Source organism: Mytilus edulis, chromosome 9 (genome assembly GCF_963676685.1).
Source record: "Mytilus edulis chromosome 9, xbMytEdul2.2, whole genome shotgun sequence".
Classification (NCBI taxonomy): Eukaryota; Metazoa; Mollusca; class Bivalvia; order Mytilida; family Mytilidae; genus Mytilus; species Mytilus edulis.
In genome coordinates, this window is record NC_092352.1 from 54428832 (window position 1) to 54450991 (window position 22160).

The following is a 22160-nucleotide window of genomic DNA, read 5'->3' on the forward strand; positions in this document are numbered from 1 at the left end:
TGCGGCAGGGGTATTATCAGTGAGCAGTAGCTCGCAGTTTCACTTGTTTTATCTTCGTGGAGAAAAAGGAGGCGTTACAGTTTGTAATGTATAGCAAAGTTGTTAACGTAGAAACATAAGCAGATCAGTTCTTTATGATTGCTTAGTTTTAATGCTCAATTCCACTACATTGGGCAAACATTTTTTTGCCAGCTGTAATCCTTGAAAGTGGATTATATGGATAAATTCAGAATGACATCTGTCGTCTAAAAAATAACACATGTATGTACATGTATGGTTAGAAATATTGTAAAGTAAAACCAACTTATTTTTAGCGTGAATACTTTAATTATTTCACTTTTATTCCTTTTTGTCAGATTATGCCGCAATTTTATTTTTGGTGATATTAATATTTGTAACAATTTGTATTCATGTTATTTTGCCATAAAATTGGATAAATAATTTGATTAACAAATTAACCGCTTATAGGACATAAGTATATCACAATGAGATTTATCTAAAATGTGATTATTTAAATCTGTTCATTAATATTCTATTGCATGTTTTCTCCCTGTATGAAAATGATAGCAAACCCCAAAATGTGTACAAGTTTGGGTCATCTCACGGTCATTTTGATACTATAATTTTTAACTGATGGAAAATTAAACAAGATTATGTTGTCATGATTTCTGCCATTTATTTTGTTTGAATTGGACACATACATGTACATGACATATATATATACATGTACTCATTTTTAAACATCCTACATTTTAATATTAGATTAATAGACTTGCCATACATTTGTATATTGATCGAACTCCAATCTTAAATGACTAGGATTGTCAGTTTTCCTATAGAAGATCAGTGGTTATTTCTCCAACATGTCCAAGAACTCTTGCTTCCTCCACCTTTAAAAATTGGCTGCCACGAAATAGCCCAAAAAACAATGCTTAAAAGTGGCTTTTAAACCGGAAAATCAAAATCAAATCAATCATTATATTGAACATGCACGTGCACGTGCACATGTTGTAAGAAACATCTGTTGACATTTACTTCCTGGTTATTGATATGATCATTTTTAAAATGACCATGAATTTGTGCAGAGAAAATTTCAATGCACATGTACTTGTTATGTGCAAAAAGTTGTCATGCACAAGAACAAGCTGTGGTTCAATCTTTTACCCAGTTTCTCATGAATTTTTTTCAAACTTAAAATCAGTGGGTAAAGTTAAATTTAATACCATTTAGTTGGCTTTTTGCATAAATGTATAAAGAAATTCTATTAAAGCAAAACCTCTTTAACTATGAAAATCAATTATTTTATATCAAATGTCCATTAAGTGCTCATTAGGATTTTTTTGGCATGTCAGGGTTTTGGTATTAGTTCTTTTATAAATTACAAAATATATGCAGGTAAACTAAGTAAGTCAAGGATGGTGTTTAAAGGTTTTATGTTTTTATTTATAATCTTGACAACTTTGCACAGATGTACATGTACTAAATTATGACCTCTAAATTTATACAGCTGATTTCTTTTCGTTAAACACATACATTTTGACATACAAGTTGTGTATCCTCATCTTTTATTAATTCCCCTAAAAAATACATCTCTTACAGAAAAAGTACTATTGATTGATTATCATGTATGGGGATACCAATTTTGGGGAATTTGTTGGTATAGGTGACCATGAACTAGAATATTCAATGACTTACAAATGTTCTACAGTTTTAGTTGAAAATGAGAAGCAGAAACCAAAGTCAAACATGTCAAATATTCATGAAAGTACTTCTTTTTATCTTAATTTTCTAAATTAATACCAGTATCTAAACTGTCATGACTGTCAAAAAAATGTATTGAGCTTCAGTGTTTTTTTTTATGCCCCAGCCCTAGCAGAGGGGGCATTAAGTTTTACCCTTGTCCATCTGTACATCTGTCTGTACATTCCAAAATTGCTTTTCATTCTCTAACTAATTAAGTTTGCCTCAACCATATGTTATGAGACTTATACTACCAAACACAGATCAAGTATGAATTTTGGTGGTGTTACTTTTACCATTCTAGAGTAATGCCCCTTTTAAAAATTGGTGAATTTTTCTTTTTTTCTCTAATTAAATAGTTTGCCTCAATCAAATTTATGAGAATTATAGATCTATACACACTGCTTATTAATTACCACAAAACACAGATCAAGTTTGAATTTTGATGGCATCTCTTTTTTAAGAATCTTGAACTCTTGGAATGAGTATTATTATTGGTTATCTATCTGTTCAGGAACTGGAAGAAGATGGGTTGTAAAAAACATAGGATTATAACTATGCAGGATATGAAAATTTGTGGTACCCACGAAAATAAATTATAAATCAGCAGTATTTGAATAATTACAGTATTAATTAATGTGCATTTGTTTTTTTGTTTTTTCACAGAATTTCATGAAAAGGTAAACAAATTGAAAGAGTATTTGCCAACCTATGAAGATTTAAATGGAGCCGTAGCAGCCTTGTTAAGGCTTCAGGACACGTACAAATTAGAAACAGAAAAAATAGCAGCCGGAGATATAGCTGGTATTAAAACTTCAGAACTGTCAGGTAAGTTTTGTTCAATACATGGGTAGACAGAAAGAAAAAACAACAAAACATAAGCACAAAATTAAACCTTCAAACAAACCGTAGATAGAAAGAAAAAGAAAGAAAAAACAATTTATAAGCACAAACCTTCAAATTGTCTGTACAGTATATAATATACATAATATATATATGTCATTCAATAAAAAAGAAAAATATATGAAAAACAACAAATATTCAAATTCAAACAAATTAAGAGGGAGTAACTCCTAGTAAAACATATATATAAAATGATACCTTCTAGTTATACATGAAATACATTGTATCTTGTCTAGGCAGATTGCCAATACTTTCTCTTCTTTGATGATTCTTTGTTATAGAATGAAGGAATTTCATGGGTGTACAGTTTTATGCAAGGTTCACTTGAGGCAGATTTCTGTTTTAACCATGTTTACTTGATATATTCTTATATATATATATATGCTTTAAAACTTTGTTAAATACATATCTGTACAATATTATTGAACTTATACTGCATTTGTATCACTGTAATTTATTAATTGTTATACAGTGGTTGATTAATTGACGGTAACATAATGCCAGTGACCAATATTACAAGCATATTGGAGATGACTATCATCATGATCTTTAATTTATGAACATGCACAATTGGTTTTAGAGATTTTAAAAACTGTAGAGGTGGTGTTTATTTTCTGTGATGTTGGAAATATATCATGTATATGAAAATATCAAATACACTTTTATTATGGTTATTGATTTTGTAAGTGCTAGAAGTGAACTTTTATAGAACAATAACATGATAAGGAGATGTGGTATGATTGCCAATGAGACAACAGTGAACTATCCACCAGAGACCAAATGGAATAAATGTAAGCAGCTATGGTTAACAGTACTAAACGACCTTAAACAATGAGCAAAATCCATACCTTATACATGTAGTAAGCTATTTGAGTTATATAAAAAGACACATTTGTTGGTGATAATATGCAGTTTAAAGAAAGGTTTTGTACAAATAGACCACTTTCAAGTTCATCCATCACCGTAAATAAATTCGTCAATTATGTGTGCCTTTATGACGTCATTTACCAGATAGAAGGGATCGCCTGTATCCCTGCACTATTAATGTTCATCAAGTGTATTAGTGATCGTCATTGTGCAGGATAAACTAGAAATAATATTTGTTTTGTGAGTACTTAATCACAATTCTCTAATGACAGCAGTGCTGGTTGTCAATCACGAGAATTTAATTTGCCAAATAATTCATGTAATACAGCATTATAGTTTTCCAACCTCTCGCTCAACATTGGAACGGAAGTGACGATGCCCCAGTAAATCCAGAATTTTTGACGGAAATGCATCAAACTTGAAAGTTGTCTATTTAGGAATTACTTTTATATTCTGTTTTATTAGTTTAGAATTTGAATTAATTGTGAAATGTACAATGCCATTTTAACACAGAAAATTAGATGCAAGTCATTTGATATATTCACATAGTTAACAATAAAATAACAATGTATTTTCATATGATGTTGTGAAGAATTGTAAAAATAACATGCCTGCTAACTTTCTAATATTGCATGCCCTGTTCGTCAAACTCTTGATTTGTTTACTTTTTGTTGAGCTTTCGACTTTAGTTGAAAAAGCGAAACATAGCGAACCTACATTCCATCGTCGTCGGCGGCGGCGGCGGTGGCGTCCACAAATATTCACTCTGTGCTGGGAAACATTACATTCACTGTGTGGTTAAAGTTTTTAAAATTTTAATAACTTACTTAAACTATCCTGGGTTTGTACCAAACTTGGACAGAAGATTGTTTATGATCAAAAGCTAGTATCTAAAAGGAAATTTTGTAAAAAAATAAATCTATTTTTTCCTTATTTTACTTTTAATTGGACTTAGATTTGTTGCCAGGAAACAACACATTCCCTCTGTGGTTAAAGCTTTTAAAATCTTAATAACTTTCTTATACTATTTTGGATTTGTACCAACTTGGACAGAAGCTTGTTTATGATCAAAAGCTAGTATCTAGAAGGAAATTTTGTAAACAAATAAATCCAGTTTTTTCATATTTTACTTTTAAATGGACTTAGATTTTCTGCAACGAAACAAAACATTCACTCTGTGGTTAAACTTTTTAAAATTTAATAACTTTCTTGTACTATTTTGGATTTGTACCAAAATTGGACAGAAGCTTGTTTATGATCAAATGCTAATAACTAGAAGGAAATTTTGTTTTCTTCCCATTAAAATTACATTCAGTCTGCAGTTAAAGTTCTTAAACATTTATTAGATTCATAAACTATCCTGGATTTTTACCAAACTTGGACAGAAGCTTCTTACAATCAAAAGACAGTATCAAAAGGAATATTTTTATTGATTTATTTTCTCATTTTTGTTGAGCCTGCTATTAACAGAAAAAGTAGGAGAGACACTGGATTCTGCAGAACCCTCACAAATTTTTTTGAGGTACAATTTGAATTGATGCTTATAATAAAATATGTTCTACTTTTTGAATGCTCTATCCACCCGGGCCGGTTTAGTGGTTGTATACCCTCACCATTCTCCTCCCCCTTTAAAACAGATAATTTTGATTATGAATCATTATTGAATTTGGTAGGTTTAATGTATGTTTAACATGATTAAGGGTATAGCATGTGACTTAATAGCATGATTTGCACGATTTTCAGCTGTTGATTGTTTCGAGGTTGGTCGTGTGGCTTACAATGATGAAGACTACTACCATACAACTGCATGGATGATTGAAGCTATGAGTAGATTGGAAAATGAGAAAAATAAAACCGTCAACAAATCAGAAATTATTGACTTCTTGGCTTTTTCTGTTTATCAGGTATGACATAACCGTACTATGCAATTTTTTTACACACATTGTCAATGTCAGGACAATAACTTCTTGGCATTAATATACACTGCTCTTAACAAGGAAACTGATTTGTTTTAGAAATAATATATATATGTGTGAATCATTTCACGAAAATTTTAGTTTCTTTAAAAAGGTAGATTTGTTGTTAAGCATCTTGTTTGCATGTCTGTCATGTCTGTTTTTAAAGCAGACATATGATTGACATACTTTGTTGTAGTACATCTTGTTAACATGCCTGTATTTGTTTTGAAAGGACAGATCTGATTAGCACATTTCATGAAGTAATTCTTGTTTACATATGTGCTCTTTTTAATGCCTGTATATGATCAGTACTGTTTGCTAGCATCTTGTTGACATATCTCTATTGAAAGCAGAGATCTGATTGGTGTATTTTACTGTAGTGCATCTTGTTTTCATGTCTTGTTTTTGAAAGCAGAGATCTGATTGGTGTATTTTACTGTTGTGCATCTTGTTTACATGTCTGTGATTTGAAAGCAGATATCTGATTGGTGTATTTTACTGTAGTGCATCTTGTTTACATGTCTGTTTTTGAAAACATACATCTGATGAGCACTGTTTCCAGTATTGCATCTTGGTTAAATGTTTGATTTGATTGCATGGTTTGTTTTTCAAGCACATTGTGGACTAACCCCTTTTTGATCGGTCAATCCTGACAATTTGTCATGTGATTTTTCAGCTGTTGATTGTCTATATGTTGGCAAGTATGCATACACCCAGAGTGACACATACCATTGTCATATGTGGTTGGAGGAATCTCTTAGTAAAGATATGAAAGAAATCAATAAAACAGCCGATCGATCAGAAATCCTGGATTACCTATCGTATGTTACAATGCTGGTAAGGGTAGCTATGGTCTTGTTGCTTAGATATGTAGAAAAACTTTATGTTAGAAAGCTGGTTAGGGTAGCTATGGTATGATGGTTGCTGTTGTTTGATTGCTTAGATATGTAGAAAAATGTATGTTACAATGCTGGTCAGTGTAGCTAAGGTTTGAAGGGCTAGTTCTGTACACAAATTGCTACATTTGTAGTTTAAAATGTTTAAAGGTAACAATGTGACATGTTGAACGGACTTCAGGGTTACATTTCATTTACATGTTGTCATTTTAATTTCTTTTATTGACAGATTTAATTGTTTTGTGTCTGACAAAAGAAAAAAAAAGTCTTATGGTTGGACAATTGGTGACCTGTTCCATAACAGTATTCATATTGCTTCTTTTTTTAGCTCACCTGGCCCGAAGGGCCATGTGAGCTTTTCTCATCACTTGGCGTCTGTTGTCCGTCGTCCGTCTGTCGTCGTACGGCGTCGTTAACTTTTACAAAAATCTTCTCCTCTGAAACTACTGGGCCAAATTTAACCAAACTTTGCCACAATCATCATTGGGGTTTCTAGTTTAAAAAATGTGTCCGATGACCCGGTCAATAAACCAAGATGGCCACCACAGCTAAAAATAGAACATAGGGGTAAAATGCAGTTTTTGGCTTATAACTCAAAAACCAAAGCATTAAGAGCAAAACTGACATGGGGTAAAATTGTTCATCAAGTCAAGATCTATCTGCCCTGACATTTTCAGACGAATCGGACAACCCGTTGTTGGATTGCTGCCCCTGAATTGGTAATTTTAAGGAAATTTTGCTGTTTTTGGTTATTATCTTGAATATTATTATAGATAGAGATAAACTGTAAAAAGCAATAAATGTCAGCAAAGTAAGATCTACGAATAAGTCAACGTGACAGAAATGGTTAGTTGACCCCTTTAGGAGTTATTGCCCTTTATAGTCAATTTTTAACCATTTTTCGTAAATCTTAGTAATCCTTTACAAAAATCTTCTCCTCTGAAACTACGTGGCCAAGTTAATTGTAGATAGAAATAATTGTAAGCAGCAAGAATGTCCAGTAAAGTAAGATGTACAAACACATCACCATCACACAATTTTGTCATGAATCCATCTGCGTCCTGTGTTTAATATTCACATAGACCAAGGTGAGCGACACAGGCTCTTTAGAGCCTCTAGTTTTTTTTAACTGAAACAGATTTGAACCAGAATTTATTACTTCTAGTAAAGTTGAGGTTGACCACCAGTACTTTCATTTGTGGTTTCAATTTATGCATTAAAAACATTTACCATGAAAGAACAAAACTTAACCATTTCATATTTAGAATTTTACATTTAGGTTATTTCACAAATAGACTTTAACTTGCATTCATGAATTGATTAAATTTCAATTGCTTAATTCCCATTGGTTCATGTAGGTTGGATTTGATGGATGCAGTAATTGATTTCAGCCTTGAAGACCAATTGATACTTTGACTCTTTTAGAATTGAAATTTATTTTTACCAAGATAATTTTGATAGACAATAGGAGAAAGGGAGACATTGCAAACTTAAATTTTGTAATGGATTTCCTATGTCAGGAAAAATATTTATATTATTGGAGGTGTGTCAGATAGAATCCTATCTAATACAAATTCACATAAATACATTTGTGAATCTATTTTGGGTGGAAACTCACTGAAGTTCTGTAACTGTTTGGAAAAAAGGTAAAATCACAAAAATACTGAACTTAGAGGAAAATCAATTTCGGAAAGTCCATTATAATCACATGGCAAAATCAAATAACAAAACGCATCAAAAACGAATGGACAAGAACTGTCATATTCCTGACTAGTTACAGGCATTTTCAAATGTAGAAAATGGTGGATTAAACCTGGTTTTATAGCGCTAACCCTCTCACTTTGATGACAGTCTCATCAATTTCCGTTATATTTACATTGAAATTCACTGAAGTTCTGTAACTGTTTGAAAATTGATTTGTTATGTAAGAACCCTATAAAACGGACCAAAATTTGTCTTTCAAATTGTATTTGAATGTTTCAGAATTAATCATAGTCTTACACATGTACAGGTATACATGCACTTGCATAAGGTAATCCAGCTCATTTGTTAATGTATCATGATCTAGTAGAAGCACCTATAAGCTAAACTATAGGAAATTTTCTGTAAACTAAAGACTTCATCTTGTGTTAATTTTTCTTTTCAGCAAGGAAATGTTAGACATGCATTAGATTTGACAAATGAATTGTTAACATTAGGTAAGTTGTTTGTTTTCTGAACTATTGTGAATTCATATACTTGTGCTAAAAAATTTCAATAAAACACATACAATGCAACATACAAACTGTGAGAATTTGTAATTATTCGGTACCTACCGAATCATGGATTTTATGGTTGATCGATACAACAAATTTTATCTCAAATGCATATTTGCTTATTTTTCATGTACAGAAACAACAAATTAGATATTCATTTGCTTATCTGGCAATGCTCCATTCTACTTAATGTTTTAAAGACTTTCTGTATCCTTTTGTTTTGTCAAATGATACTCACCTTCATAATTTTGAAGGTAGAAATTTCATTGGCTGATGTGATAATAACTAGAACAGAAAGTGGAACTGAGTGTTATCAGGTCCTTGTAAACAAAGTATGGATTTAATTAGACTGCTGTTTGATTTACCTATCATTATTGCTGGATTGGAATACAACACAATTTATTTCAATTTTAGGCCTGAAATTTAAGGCCTAATATATATTGAAAGTACTGTAGAAGATTGTTCAAAGGCTAAATGAGTTTGCATGAATCATATCTAAATTTACAGGCTCTATAAAGAACATCACTGTAAAGATACAAACCAAAAGGTATATTAAAGAGTATTTTATAATTTAATATTTCTTCCTGTATTTCAGTCCCAGGTCATGACAGAGCTTTAAATAACAAAGAATATTATTTAAAAATGATCAGTGAGAAGGAAGAAAAGATGGGGGAAACTGCAACAATGGGAGAAGCTGCAACTATGGGAGAACCAGCAGCAGATGAGCCCTTGAAAAATGAAAAAGGGAGGGATGAATATAAATCAACAGACGAGTTCATCATGTATGAAAGGTTATGTAGAGGAGAACATACACATGTAAGTTGACAGAGAATCATTTAGAATATGAAGATATAATTATGCCATGCTTTTGATGGTAGGGGCATCTCTTTTGTCATGTCTCTCTTTAGATTCCTGTATCTAGATTTGGCTTACAAGGATCTAAAAATTCATCTTTCTACTTTTGCTTTAAAGAACTTTCTGGATCCTTTGGTTTTGTTGGATTGATACACACCTTCAAAAAACTGAAGGCTGTAATTTCATTGGCTGATCTAGTAGATACCAGAGCAAATAGTAAAATACAGTGCTGCCAGATCTTTTAACACAGGATATCTGCATTTTAATCAAATTGTATGAAGATATGAAGCTCTTTGACAAAATAAGTTATTGATCATGATCATGTTTATTTTACAGGATTACAAAGACCAACATAAGTTAGTATGTAGATATAAAACAAACAATGATCCATTGCTGTTGATAAATCCAGCCAAAGAAGAGGAAATTTATCTTGATCCTTATCTTGTGGCTTATCATGATGTTATATCGGATTATGAGCTGGCGGTTATCAAAAGTATTGCCACTCCAAAGGTATGGTTTATTGCATAAGTATTTGAGAAACCACAGGATAACCTTTCTATTCCCCCTAATTGATTACATCTAATAAAGTTTTTAAGTGACTTGGGGAACGGGGGGGAGGAGGATGCAAAAGTTTATTTATTGAGATGTTGTAACATGTACATGGTTTCAAAGTAAATAAGTAATTTTAAAAAAACTCTTTCATTTACTGAAATAATACCCATATGAATGTAATATATAAAGGTTGAGATATATATATATATATATATATATATATATATATAATTTGGTCTTAGTGTATTAAATTTACATGATTTTGGAAATTAAGTAATTAATTTAATCATAAGAAAAAAATGAAGCTGTAAAGTGACGTAGATTTTGTAGAAAAAATTGTAAACATTGAAGAATACATGTAGCTAATAGATTGTTAAAATTTTAATTGCAGCTAGGAAGAGCAACAGTGCATAATGCTAAAACAGGGAAATTAGAATTTGCTCATTACAGAGTAAGCAAAAGGTAAGATTTAGTAGTTATTTATTGAGTGCAAAAGGCAGAAATAAACGTTCAGGTGGAACCAAACACCCTGACTAAAATTAATTTGGCTTGTTTTCATGAAATTTTTACAAAATATTTACTTTAATCCTTTGAAAAGAATATAAAAACCTCAACCACACACTTTATCAGAAACATTTCGTTGAATATATGGCATGGCCTTAGCAAACCAATATTGTTGACAAACACTAATTTTGATCATTGATAAGTTTGATATTTCCTTAACAATAGAACGTGATTAAAACATTCAGTTGCCCTGTAGAGAGTTATCTCCCTGTAGTGTTATGTACCACCTTAATTGCTGAGTAAGCAAACATAAGAATTAGTAGATACTGATACCAGAAGCATAATCTTAATTTATTAATGAATTATAGATTTTAAGTCAAAGAGAGGCCAAAGATACCAAAAGGATATCAAATTCATAAGTTAAAAATAAACTACATCACCTTGGTATCAAAAATAACCCAAAGACAAACAACAGTACACTTCATGGGTCATAAAAAACTAAAGATTTAGCAACACAAACCCCTACATACACCGGGAGTGATCTCAGGTGCTCCAAAAGGGTAAGCAGATCCTGTTCCACATGTGACAATAAAAGGGAAAAATAGAAGGGAATTATGCTGTTAAAATAAAGATAGAATTAGTAGATATTTAAAAATAAGCAAAAGTTCATATAAGCAGTGTCAGAATGGCAAAAATTAGAAAAAGATCAAACTATGTCTATGGGTCTTTTATTTGCAGCAACTGACTTATTTACATAAAGGTTGCTTTAAGCCTTGGATTCAACCAAATGTCAATAGTATTAGATTGACAGTTTTAGTACTGTGTCTCACGATTGATAAAAAAACAAATTTCTTAAAAATTTACATCCTTAAATTTGTACAGTTCTTTTGAGATTCTCCCATAAAATTTGCTTATTTAAGATGCACATTTTTTAAACTTGAATGCAGCCACATATAAAATATTTTCTCATCGTTTAATTAGTATTTGATTTTTACAGTGCTTGGTTAAGACCTGATGATGACATTGTTGTAGAAAGAGTGAATAGGAGAATATCTGCTGTCACAAAATTAGAAATGGATACAGCTGAAGACTTACAGGTAAATTAGGTCACTGTGACTTATTATACATAGATCCAAAGATTGACCCGCAAAGTGGAAAGGGATTTTAAAAAATAAGTTGCAATAACTTGTTTCCCAATCTACTATAAATAAATATGTTTAACTAAAGAATACTTTTTATACGACCGCAAATTTTGAAAAAATTTTCGTCGTATATTGCTATCACGTCGGCGTCGTCGTCGTCGTCCGGCGTCCGAATACTTTTAGTTTTCGCACTCTAACTGTAGTAAAAGTGAATAGAAATCTATGAAATTTTAACACAAGGTTTATGACCATAAAAGGAAGGTTGGTATTGATTTTGGGAGTTTTGGTCACAACATTTTAGGAATTAGGGGCCAAAAAGGGCCCAAATAAGCATTTTCTTGTTTTTCGATAAACTTAAAATAAATTGATATGGACTGCTCCATTGAAGATTTGTATAATGTTACTTTATTATATTTTCTGCAAACATTGTTATATTATAGGGTTATTGCATGAATATTGGGGAATATTGTCCCAAGTAGAATTTTATATTGAGCTTGCGAGTGCAATATATATATGTTCTACGAGGGACTATATTCCCCAATATTCATGCAATAACCTTTTTATTGTATAGCAATATAATATTTGAAAGTAAAAATTGTTTTAAACTTAAATTTTGTTGTTGATGACGTCATGAATATTGAAGATTTATTGCACTAGTGCAATATTAGAATTTATTGCACGCTAACTTTTGGTTTCTTTCTGTGGGAAATATTGTATTGCTATTCAATAATATAAATTTCTTGCTTGATCCAGGTAATCTGCATTTTCATAGTTTTTCTTAGCAGAACACAATACTGTGATAAACAATTACATGTCCATGGTGCCTTATTATCATGATTATCATAATCATGTATTTGAGTGCACCAACATTGTTCAGGACAGCAGATAATGAGATATTTTATTTCTTGAGCATATACTGTGGATTAATTTAATATTTATGTAAAACAAAGTACAAGTTTCAATATTCTTATTTGCTGACTTTGGCAAAATCATTAAATCAAATATTCAAGTTTTCCTAAGTCCACATAACATTGCTACCCATAAAATTGGTACACATGTAAATAGTTCATTGACTGTGTCTAATAATTCAGAGATTTTCAATTATTCATATGTTACTACCCTAACTTTGGCAATAATTGGATCTTTGTTTATATTATCTTAACATTTATATACAGTTAATTACAAAATTACTAGTAGCTAGACAGGAATTATTTTCCATGTAACCCTCCAAAATTGATATCTGACAAATAATGATGAATTCACAGTATATGGAATCGGCAGTATTACTTTTGATAGTTTTGGGTTTTCCATCCATGACACAAAAGCGGTACATGCGCAGCAAAAGTACCTGCGCAGCACAACAAAATCACAAAAAACAAAGGATCAGCGCTTTTATTGCTGTTCTTTTATTTCAAAGTTACTTTATATTGATCATATTGTCGGTTGACATTTTGCTGTTTTAATTTATCTTCAGCATAACTACCACATGTTATTTTTCCCGTATACGATATATAGCTTTTTGGCTATTTTAAGAAATTTTTCCTTTCTTTCTCAGCATAGTAGAGTGATTTGAAAAATAATCGCTGTAAACTAAGGGCGAACTTGCGGGTTGTCAATGAAATTAACAATGACGTCATAGGTAAAATAGCGATAAATGATTATCATTGGTCATCTCAACTCAATTGCTTTTCTCACTTTCCTCATACCAGTAATAGCGAGAAAATCAATCTCTTTGAGATGACCAACAATAATCTATAAATACACAAAAATTTCACTTACATATTATTTTCTCATTTTGTTTTGCAGATAGCTAATTATGGTATAGGTGGACATTATGAACCTCATTTTGATTTTGCACGGGTAGGTATTATTTATCAGATTGGTATTTTGCATTTAGTCCTTTCTAGTTTGTTTCACAGTGATTTAATTACACAATTTACGATTAGATTTGATGCAGTTAGATAGAAAAGATCCAAGTCAGATGTTTTCGCTGTGATTAATATTTGCATTAATTTTCTTGTCGTGAAAATAAATCTCTTGGGAAAATGTGTTGGTTTATAGTATATTTTTGTTCTTCTGATGAGATAGAAAACAACATACAGTCAACCAATCGAGCCTATTTTACAAGGTTCTTTCTTTACGAAAATAGTTATATACTAAGGATAATAGTATTGCAACATTTTATACTATGGATAATAGTATTGCAACATTTTATACTAAGGATAATAGTATTGCAACACTTAAGTAACCAAGTAGCATATTGTCTGCTGTTACAGAAACCAAATTCAGTTGTGGCGCAAATAAATGGCAACAGGATTGCAACGTTCCTAACTTATGTAAGTTTACATACATAAACACAACAACGTAGGTCTAAATACTAGTCAAAAGTTTTTGTGCACTATATTGTTTCTGATTGATGTGTTAAACTTAAAATTTTCAGCTTCAAATGAAAAAATCAAGAAGAAAAAGGAGCTCCCTCTTTCTGGGTCATTGACAGCAAATTCACATGTTTATCATATACAAATCAGAAATAATAATTGTGCCAAAATCTTGAGAAAGCTGTATGTTATTACTGTCCAGCTTTGAAATGTGCATGCTTATAATTGTAGCAAGCTTTTTTAAATGGCCAGTGACTCAATCTTTTAATTTTCTTTATAGCATTTATGAAACAAGAAAAGATCTAAACAGAAACCTTCTATGATCTTTCATAAAAGGGATGGCAACAAGAAATTGAAAAATTCAAGAGAATATTATTCCAAAGATTTTTATGGAAAGTTTACATTTGCTCATTCAATTAGCATTGGTACTTTCCAAAACTGATGCCAACTAGTCAGAACTGGTTGAAATAATAATCTTCTGCTTCATGATTCAGTTGACTTTCTGTAACTAATATCTAATTACTATTTGGTCTTGAATTTTGCCAACATTATTTTTCAAAAGGGGGAGAAAACAAATTTAAAAATTAAATCCTTATCACATTTGTATCTTTTTTACCAGATTTTTTCCCCTCTTGATGGATACCACATTAAATGTACTTTCATGAATACTTAAAACAAATTTACATTTTATAATGAATGTTTGAAAAAGCTTGCTACACAAAATATATTTTATATATATCTTGAGCTAATATGATTACATGTGCCTGTACTTTATTCAGAAAGAAGAGTCTAATGCCTTCAAAGGTTTGAATACTGGCAATAGGATAGCAACATGGTTGTCATATGTGAGTTAGAAAAACTAAAAACTTATTTTACGTTTTACATTTCTTTTGTGATGTACATCTTTTATTTTCTGTTCCTATCCAATATAGCCTCAATTTTTATGCCCCACCTACGATAGTAGAGGGGCATTATGTTTTCTGGTCTGTGGCTCCGTTCGTCTGTGGCTGAAGTCCAATCAACTTGAAACTTAGTAGAATTGTTGCTTATGATATGATCTTTCTAATATAAAGCCAAATTAGACTTTTGACCCCAATTTCACGGTCCACTGAACATAGAAAATGAAAGTGGGAGTTTCAGGTTAAAGTTTTTGGTCAAGGTAGTTTTTGATAAAATTGAAGTCCAATCAACTTGAAACTTAGTACATATGTTCCCTATAGTATAATCTTTCTAATTTTAATACCAAATTAGATTATTACCCAATTTCACGGTCCATGGAACATGAAAAAGGATAGTGCGAGTGGGGCCTCCGTGTACTTTGGACACATTCTTGTTAGTGACAGTCCTAATTACCTGTCCTTCATCCTGGTTGTCCCCATTTATGTGACTTACCTATTGTATGAGTTAATATTTTTTTCTCATCCTGAATTTGTATTAAATATTTTCCACTGGATGTTAAACGACCAACAATCAATCAGTATAACTTTTTAAAATACTGGTCAATATTGAAGGTACTATATTTGAGAAATTAAGCTTCTACTTTATTGAATGTTGTTGTTCTTATCTAATTTCTGAAAGAGAACAAATCAATTTCAAATACCTTCTTGATTGTCATATTTTAGATTTTTTCTGTTTGTCCATTTAATTTTTCTTATTTTGTGAGACGATGAAGACAATTTATCTAGGAGACAATTTTTATATCAAAAGTCAGCTATAACCCTTTCCCCAAAAATGAGAATCAGAATCATGATTCTAATTTTTAACTTAAATTAGAAGCAAATCAAACTCTGAAGTTCTGGTTCATTGCAATAGAGGAGCTACTATAGTTAGTAATAAGTAAATAACAAGCTATTATTTAAACTTGGAATTATTTTTAATTATGGAATTCGCATAATTTCTTGCGTTTAAATTTTTTTATAAATTCCATGTTTATTTTGTATTATGATCTTTTGAACGGTTAATAACACTTTCCATACAATGTATTTTGGTTAGATAGTGTTGTGCGCGGCACAGTGCATTCTATTGAAAATATACAATTTTCTTTGTAATAGAAAGTGTTGTGCGCAGCACAGAACATTTCAGTACAGAATAATCATGGAATTTATTAAAAATTTCAATAACAAGAAATCAAGCAAATTCCATAGTTAAAAATAATTCCAAGTTCAAATAATAGACTGTTAAACAGAAAATTATTCATTAACCTTACTGTGGTTCATTATTTTTCCTGGGTTACTAATTTAGCCGATTGCTTCGGTACAGGTCAACCACAAAGCCACTCAAAAATATAAATTTGACAGGATGGCGCTGAAAATATTATTCCAATATTTGCCAAGAAAAAATAAGTTTTATGATTCCATAGATTCCTTTTGACTGGGATATATATATATAATATACAGTATACTCTAGATTCAAATCCTACAAATGCTTTAATACCTATGTAATATGTCCCATATTCTAATATTACAACAGCATGCTTGGTATTTTTTTTAAAAGGGACTTTCTATTGTCATTGATGTAGAGTTGTTGATTTTTTGCTTGTTTTAATCTAAGAGAACAACTTGGGTTTTTATGTTTTAAGTTAACCTTCAGAGAAAGTTTTTTGCTACAGTTATAAGCAATACATGTATTTTCAAGATTGTATCACTGTTCATGGAGAGAATTATTTAGATTCCTGCATTTAGTCAGATAATTTGTTTAAATTTAATTTAGCTGAAGGCTTGGCAATTTTAAAGTAACAGCATTATTGAATATGAATTTATATTGACCAGACAATTTTTTACTTTCATTGACAAAGTCAACTTTCATTCATAAGAAAATTATAAACACCATGGATGCAAATTGCCTACATATAAAAAGTGAAATCGTTAATTGTTTGATCTGCAAATGTTTTGGATATTGAATATGGAATTTGAAGTCTAAAAATTTGAATTTTCTTTATTTTACAGATGAGTGATGTTGAAGCAGGTGGAGCAACAGTCTTCCCATATATTGGAGTAAAAATATTCCCTAAAAGGGTAGGTTATCTTCCTCTTTGTTTTACATGCGTTGTTTCAGACAAAAGTATTGACTTTATGCGAATGCATGTATACATGTACATGTATAACACTTTGATTGCCGTTGGAACATTCAATTACAAAATAAAAGACAAAATTTGGTCTGTTTTGTTGGATTCTATTAACACCTCAATTTTCAAACAGTTACAGATTTTTGGTAGACATTTTTTCAACTCATAAAGGGTTACCACATCTAGATGTATTGATATTCATTTTTATCGCTATTTTGTGCATTTTTCTTTTGATCTTTTTTTGTGATAATTTTCATATCAAGCTTCTCGCTTGAGATGGAAAAATTATCGCTAGAAACTAAGGAGGCCACGTGGCGTTGCTAACGAAATTGACATGAAATTGACAACGTCCTCATAGGTAAAATAGCGATAAACAGATTATCATTGGTCATCTCAACTCGATTGCTTTTCTCACTTTCGCTGTACCAGCTCAAGCGAGAAAATCAATCTCGTTGAGATGACCAACGATAATCTATAAGTATAATGTGAATTTCTGTCAGGCACAGCTCACATGATGTTGTAAAAATTAATACCTGAACTCTAGGTTCATTGGTTGAACTCATGTATCGCTGTCATATTGATTATAGTTCTTGATATAAAGATTATTTATCCAGACTTGTTATGAATGATGAATTCTTTAAAGAAGAAAGTAAATAAATCTTCCTTTTCTCTGTTGATGTAGATGTCATAAAGATTCGGATTGGGGTTTAGTATACACTTTCTTTGTTACCCTTGTCCGTTTGCACATCCCAATCAAAATTAATTTCTATTTCCTTATTTTAGTTTGCCTACACTAAATTTTATGAAAATTTGTACCATGGACCCTAAAATGTAAATGCATTTTTATATAAAAAAAAATCTTTCTCAACTTTGATTTAAAATTTTGAGAAAAAGAAAATACTTTTTTATATATTTAATTCTACAATGACGTGAAAAAGTTTATATTCTGAACATCATTGTGAAAGTAAATTTTAATTTTTCAGGGAATGGCAGCATTTTGGTATAATCTGTATAAAAATGGAGATGGTATTTATGACACAAGGCATGCAGCGTGTCCAGTTTTAGTTGGTACCAAATGGGTGTCAAATAAATGGATCCATGAACGGGGACAAGAATTCCGAAGACCATGTGGTTTAGTAGCAGACGACTAAAGAAAGACTAAAAGGGAGATAATTTATGAAGAAATTTGTGATTCCATTCATTAACAATCATATATATGTATATATAGAAAAATATCACGATTATGCATTGTTATAGGAAGTTTTTTTTGCAAATATAAGTTATTTGTAAGCCATAGTAATAAGTTCTTATTAATGTATTTTGATAGGCCTCTCTTATTTACAAAAACTTTCATTAAAACAGCTATTGGATTTTCTTTGGAAAACTTTAGGTAGAAAATGCTTAAATTAATTAGCCTGAAAAAAATCTATAATCTTGTAACTCAATTTATTGTTAGCATGTCTTTATGAATTCCATGAAAAGATTGATATCAGAAGTTATTTATTTCAATTTTTGTTGCATATTAAAATCTCATGTAATGTCAATGAAGAGAAAGGAAACTGCAAAATGAAGATGCTATGGATGCAGTTCATCCAAATTGTCTTTATAGCTTTATATGAAGTTTGTTATGTTTAAAACTAGATAATTGTTTTTATGTAAATTAGTATTCATCATATTTTGTTATTCCCTTTGCAAGGGGAGGGAGTATAACATTCTGTATTTGTTCAGTTTCTCATTTTTCCTGGTTCAGCTTTACTTTAAGTCATTTCTACAGAACTGAAATTATAGGGATATTATCTTTAATGGGTGAATATATCTTTGAAAGTTATGAAGGGCCTTACATAAATAAATTATATCATCTGGAGATATATACACCTTATCGCTATTTAGTCCATTCCGGGAAAAACAGTCATTTATACAACTTCCTGTTTTGGGTCACCGGCCGAAAAATGTAGGTCATCAGTAGTGAGCTGAGGGAGAAAAAACTTTAGAAAGTGATCATCAAGAAACTTTGATATAGTATGATCCACTTTTTTCGAAATTAAAATTAAAGTAAAAAAATATTTTGTTTGAAGTATTTACGGTAGTTTAAACAGGTCTCATTAAAAAGTATCATGCATGGTGCATTGTTTAAACAGGGTCCCAGATAACTTCAACTGGATGAAAAAGTTGTGTAATTTTAGAACTTATCCGGAATGGAATAAATAGCGATTAGGTGTATTTTACAAATAAGAGACTTAAGTTTTGTGTTATGCTTCAGATCCAGACTAATAGCAGTTGTGGAACAATCCTTTTAGGCAAGAAAATGTATCATCTAAGTAACACATTTCTGAAAATTAAACAAGACAGGAATAATTTGGGTTACCCTTGCATATATTTTGTACATGAATAACACTTGAAAGATCTTTTTCTAAACATAAATTGTGTAAAGTCATTATATTTGGTATAATATCACATCTAAAAAGAATCCAACAGAAAAATAGGTCATCTTTAATTTTTTACACATTTTGTATTTGTCTGAATTTATAAATCTACGAGTGATACCTTAGTAAAGATTGATAAGCGGTTACATCTTGGATGTTTTTGACAATTTTTCAACCTTGACCTTTAGTTTATGTATAAACAATTGGTTTCCCTCTGTGTTAAGCTTAAGATCAAATTCACTGCAAGGAATACATTGACTATATATTTCATCTATGTGAAAACAAGATAAACTTTAAGTAAGGTCAATAGATATACTTTGTAATAAATGACATAGTTTATGCATTAGAGACCTTATAAGTAATATAACACAATAGTGCAATTTAGATACTCAGAAAATTAAGAAAAATAAAACTTTTTGTATTGAATTAAGTAAGTTGTGTTGATTACATGTTTAAGTGCCTTGTTCACAAAAAGAACATAAATAGATATAGGAAGATGTGGTATGAGTGCCACAATAAAACAATTCATAAAACACATTTTTCAAAATCAAAATGCACAATGATATAGATAATGATTTATTTTAATATTTTAAACTGCTATTTTAAAATTACAACAGAGATCCCTTTGTTTTCTTTTTGTTACTTATGTTGCTTAATTTCCCTGGTTGTATACTTTTGTTTACAACTTTTGGTCTAAATTAAATGTGTTTTTGAACTTTTGGTATAAATTGAATGTGTTTTTGATTCCTTTCCAAGTCACAAAGTAGATTATTTCAAAAAATCATAAATTTCATTAGTGATGTCATCAGAGTTGCCTGCTGGTAGGTAAAACAAATTCTGGTTATGGAAATTTACTGTTTTTCAACAATTAAAGATTCATTAATACAGACAAAGCAATAGTATACCCATACTCATTGAGTGTTTTATATATTTGTATTCAACAATCACCTTGTCTGTTTATCTGTTTTTATATTTTTGTCTTATATAATTCATATATATTTCTGAATTTCATATATGGTTTTTAAGTTTATCCATTTAAATGGTTTTCATGTCTGGCTGGGCAGTCAATTCCTGTTTTTTGACAATATTTTGAATTTTTACTTTACCCGCTGAGTAGGGAATATTTCATCTATGTCTAATAATGAGTTAGGGTAGACATGGTTTAACATTGTGTGCAACTTTTTTGTATTTTATTGCACAAGTATTGCCATTATCAGTGTATAAAATTGATTGTGACAAATTGCTGTTAAATGATATTTGAAATATGTTGCTGTGCAACTTAGTTTCAACCATCAACAGCTAAAACTATTGGCGAACTTAAAAAAAAACAACATTTATACCTAGCTTTCATACATATGTATCTTTTTTTGTTTGTTTTAATGACTTTAAAAGGAACATGACTTAGATACAGATGACTTTAATATATATATATATATAGAATAGAAGTTTATGTGTGTAGCCTTTTTTAATTTCTTACATATTGGATACCAAATATTTTTATAAACATCTTTGGTCCTGAAGACGCCGATCTAATCGGTGAAATTAGTCAGCATAATAAACTTGCAGTTTACTAAAGCGTTGTTGTCAATCCAGTGGTATTTTTAAACATCTTTATTGTTTTACTTGAACTTTATTGAATTTTAACTTTGTTTCTAGCTTTAATTCTACTAAAATCCTTTTCTTTTTTAAGTTCTGTTGTTCAGTTTATATAAACTGTCAATTTTGCAAATTGACTTGTATGGTACATATCTTCTGATTTGTGTCCTAATGAAAGAGCACCTGCTTTGTTAAAAACTTATATATAATATCCAAATCAATAATATTTTATAATTCGTTTCATTTAATTTGTATTTAGTTGTATGGAAAGTTGTACTGTTGATAGTTCGTGTTCTGAAACTAACATTTTAAAACAAATATAGATTTTCTGTAAGTGAATTTAGAATGGATATGTTATATGAATTTTTGGTTATCTTTAACCTTTAACTTTATATGAAATCTACAAAGTTTAATATGAACGATCGTATATATAGTAGTTTTAGTTAGATTTTTATGCTTTTATAAATCCTGATATATCTTATGTTAAATATGATAATCAGACAATAACTGTGATGTATTTTTATATTTTATGTGTATATAAATGTTTTGGAAGGTCTGACAGTCCTTTAACAATTGAGTTTTATTCTTTTGTTATATCAGCTTTACCTCTGAATAATTTGTGCCATTCAAAATATTTTAGAAAAACAATCTTCCCTTTATTCTATAAATCCATTAAGTAATAAATTGTGCCATAGTAAAATCAATCTTTATTTGTCAATGCTTTTATTAGAACTGTCATCTTCCCAAAAATGTTGCTTTTGAAGTGAGAGGAAATAGTACAAGTTTCATCTTTATGTATATATGTTTGTATGATAGTTTTGTTCACTTTTATAACACATGATCCAGTTGCTGTAGGAAAATTACATTTTGAAGATTAAAAATTTGTCAATCATAATTTTGATGCAACAGTATGTTAAAAGTAAAATTTACTGTCGGTGTAGCATTTCATTATCAGATACCATCATTTGCCATGAGGCAAAAAAGATGTTGAGATTTTTAATGTCATAATATTTTGAATACTCATCTT

General features: G+C 30.4%; 1 protein-coding gene across 2 annotated transcripts in view; it reads left to right on the forward strand.

The window, feature by feature from the left end:
• Positions 1-18759, forward strand: part of LOC139488597 (prolyl 4-hydroxylase subunit alpha-2-like) — a 31158-nt gene extending 12399 nt beyond the window's left edge. The window contains exons 4-14 of one of the 2 annotated variants that reach the window (XM_071274320.1): positions 2407-2568; positions 5254-5414; positions 8511-8562; positions 9215-9435; positions 9811-9984; positions 10418-10488; positions 11528-11627; positions 13479-13532; positions 14830-14895; positions 16996-17064; positions 18098-18759. In XM_071274320.1, coding sequence (XP_071130421.1) covers positions 2407-2568; positions 5254-5414; positions 8511-8562; positions 9215-9435; positions 9811-9984; positions 10418-10488; positions 11528-11627; positions 13479-13532; positions 14830-14895; positions 16996-17064; positions 18098-18265 — 1298 coding nt within the window. In that variant the 3' untranslated portion in view covers positions 18266-18759. Of the gene's footprint in view, positions 1-2406; positions 2569-5253; positions 5415-6144; positions 6306-8510; positions 8563-9214; positions 9436-9810; positions 9985-10417; positions 10489-11527; positions 11628-13478; positions 13533-14829; positions 14896-16995; positions 17065-18097 lie in introns of both variants that reach the window. The other variant, XM_071274319.1, reaches the window with a different exon arrangement.
• The last annotated feature ends 3401 nt before the right edge of the window (positions 18760-22160 follow it).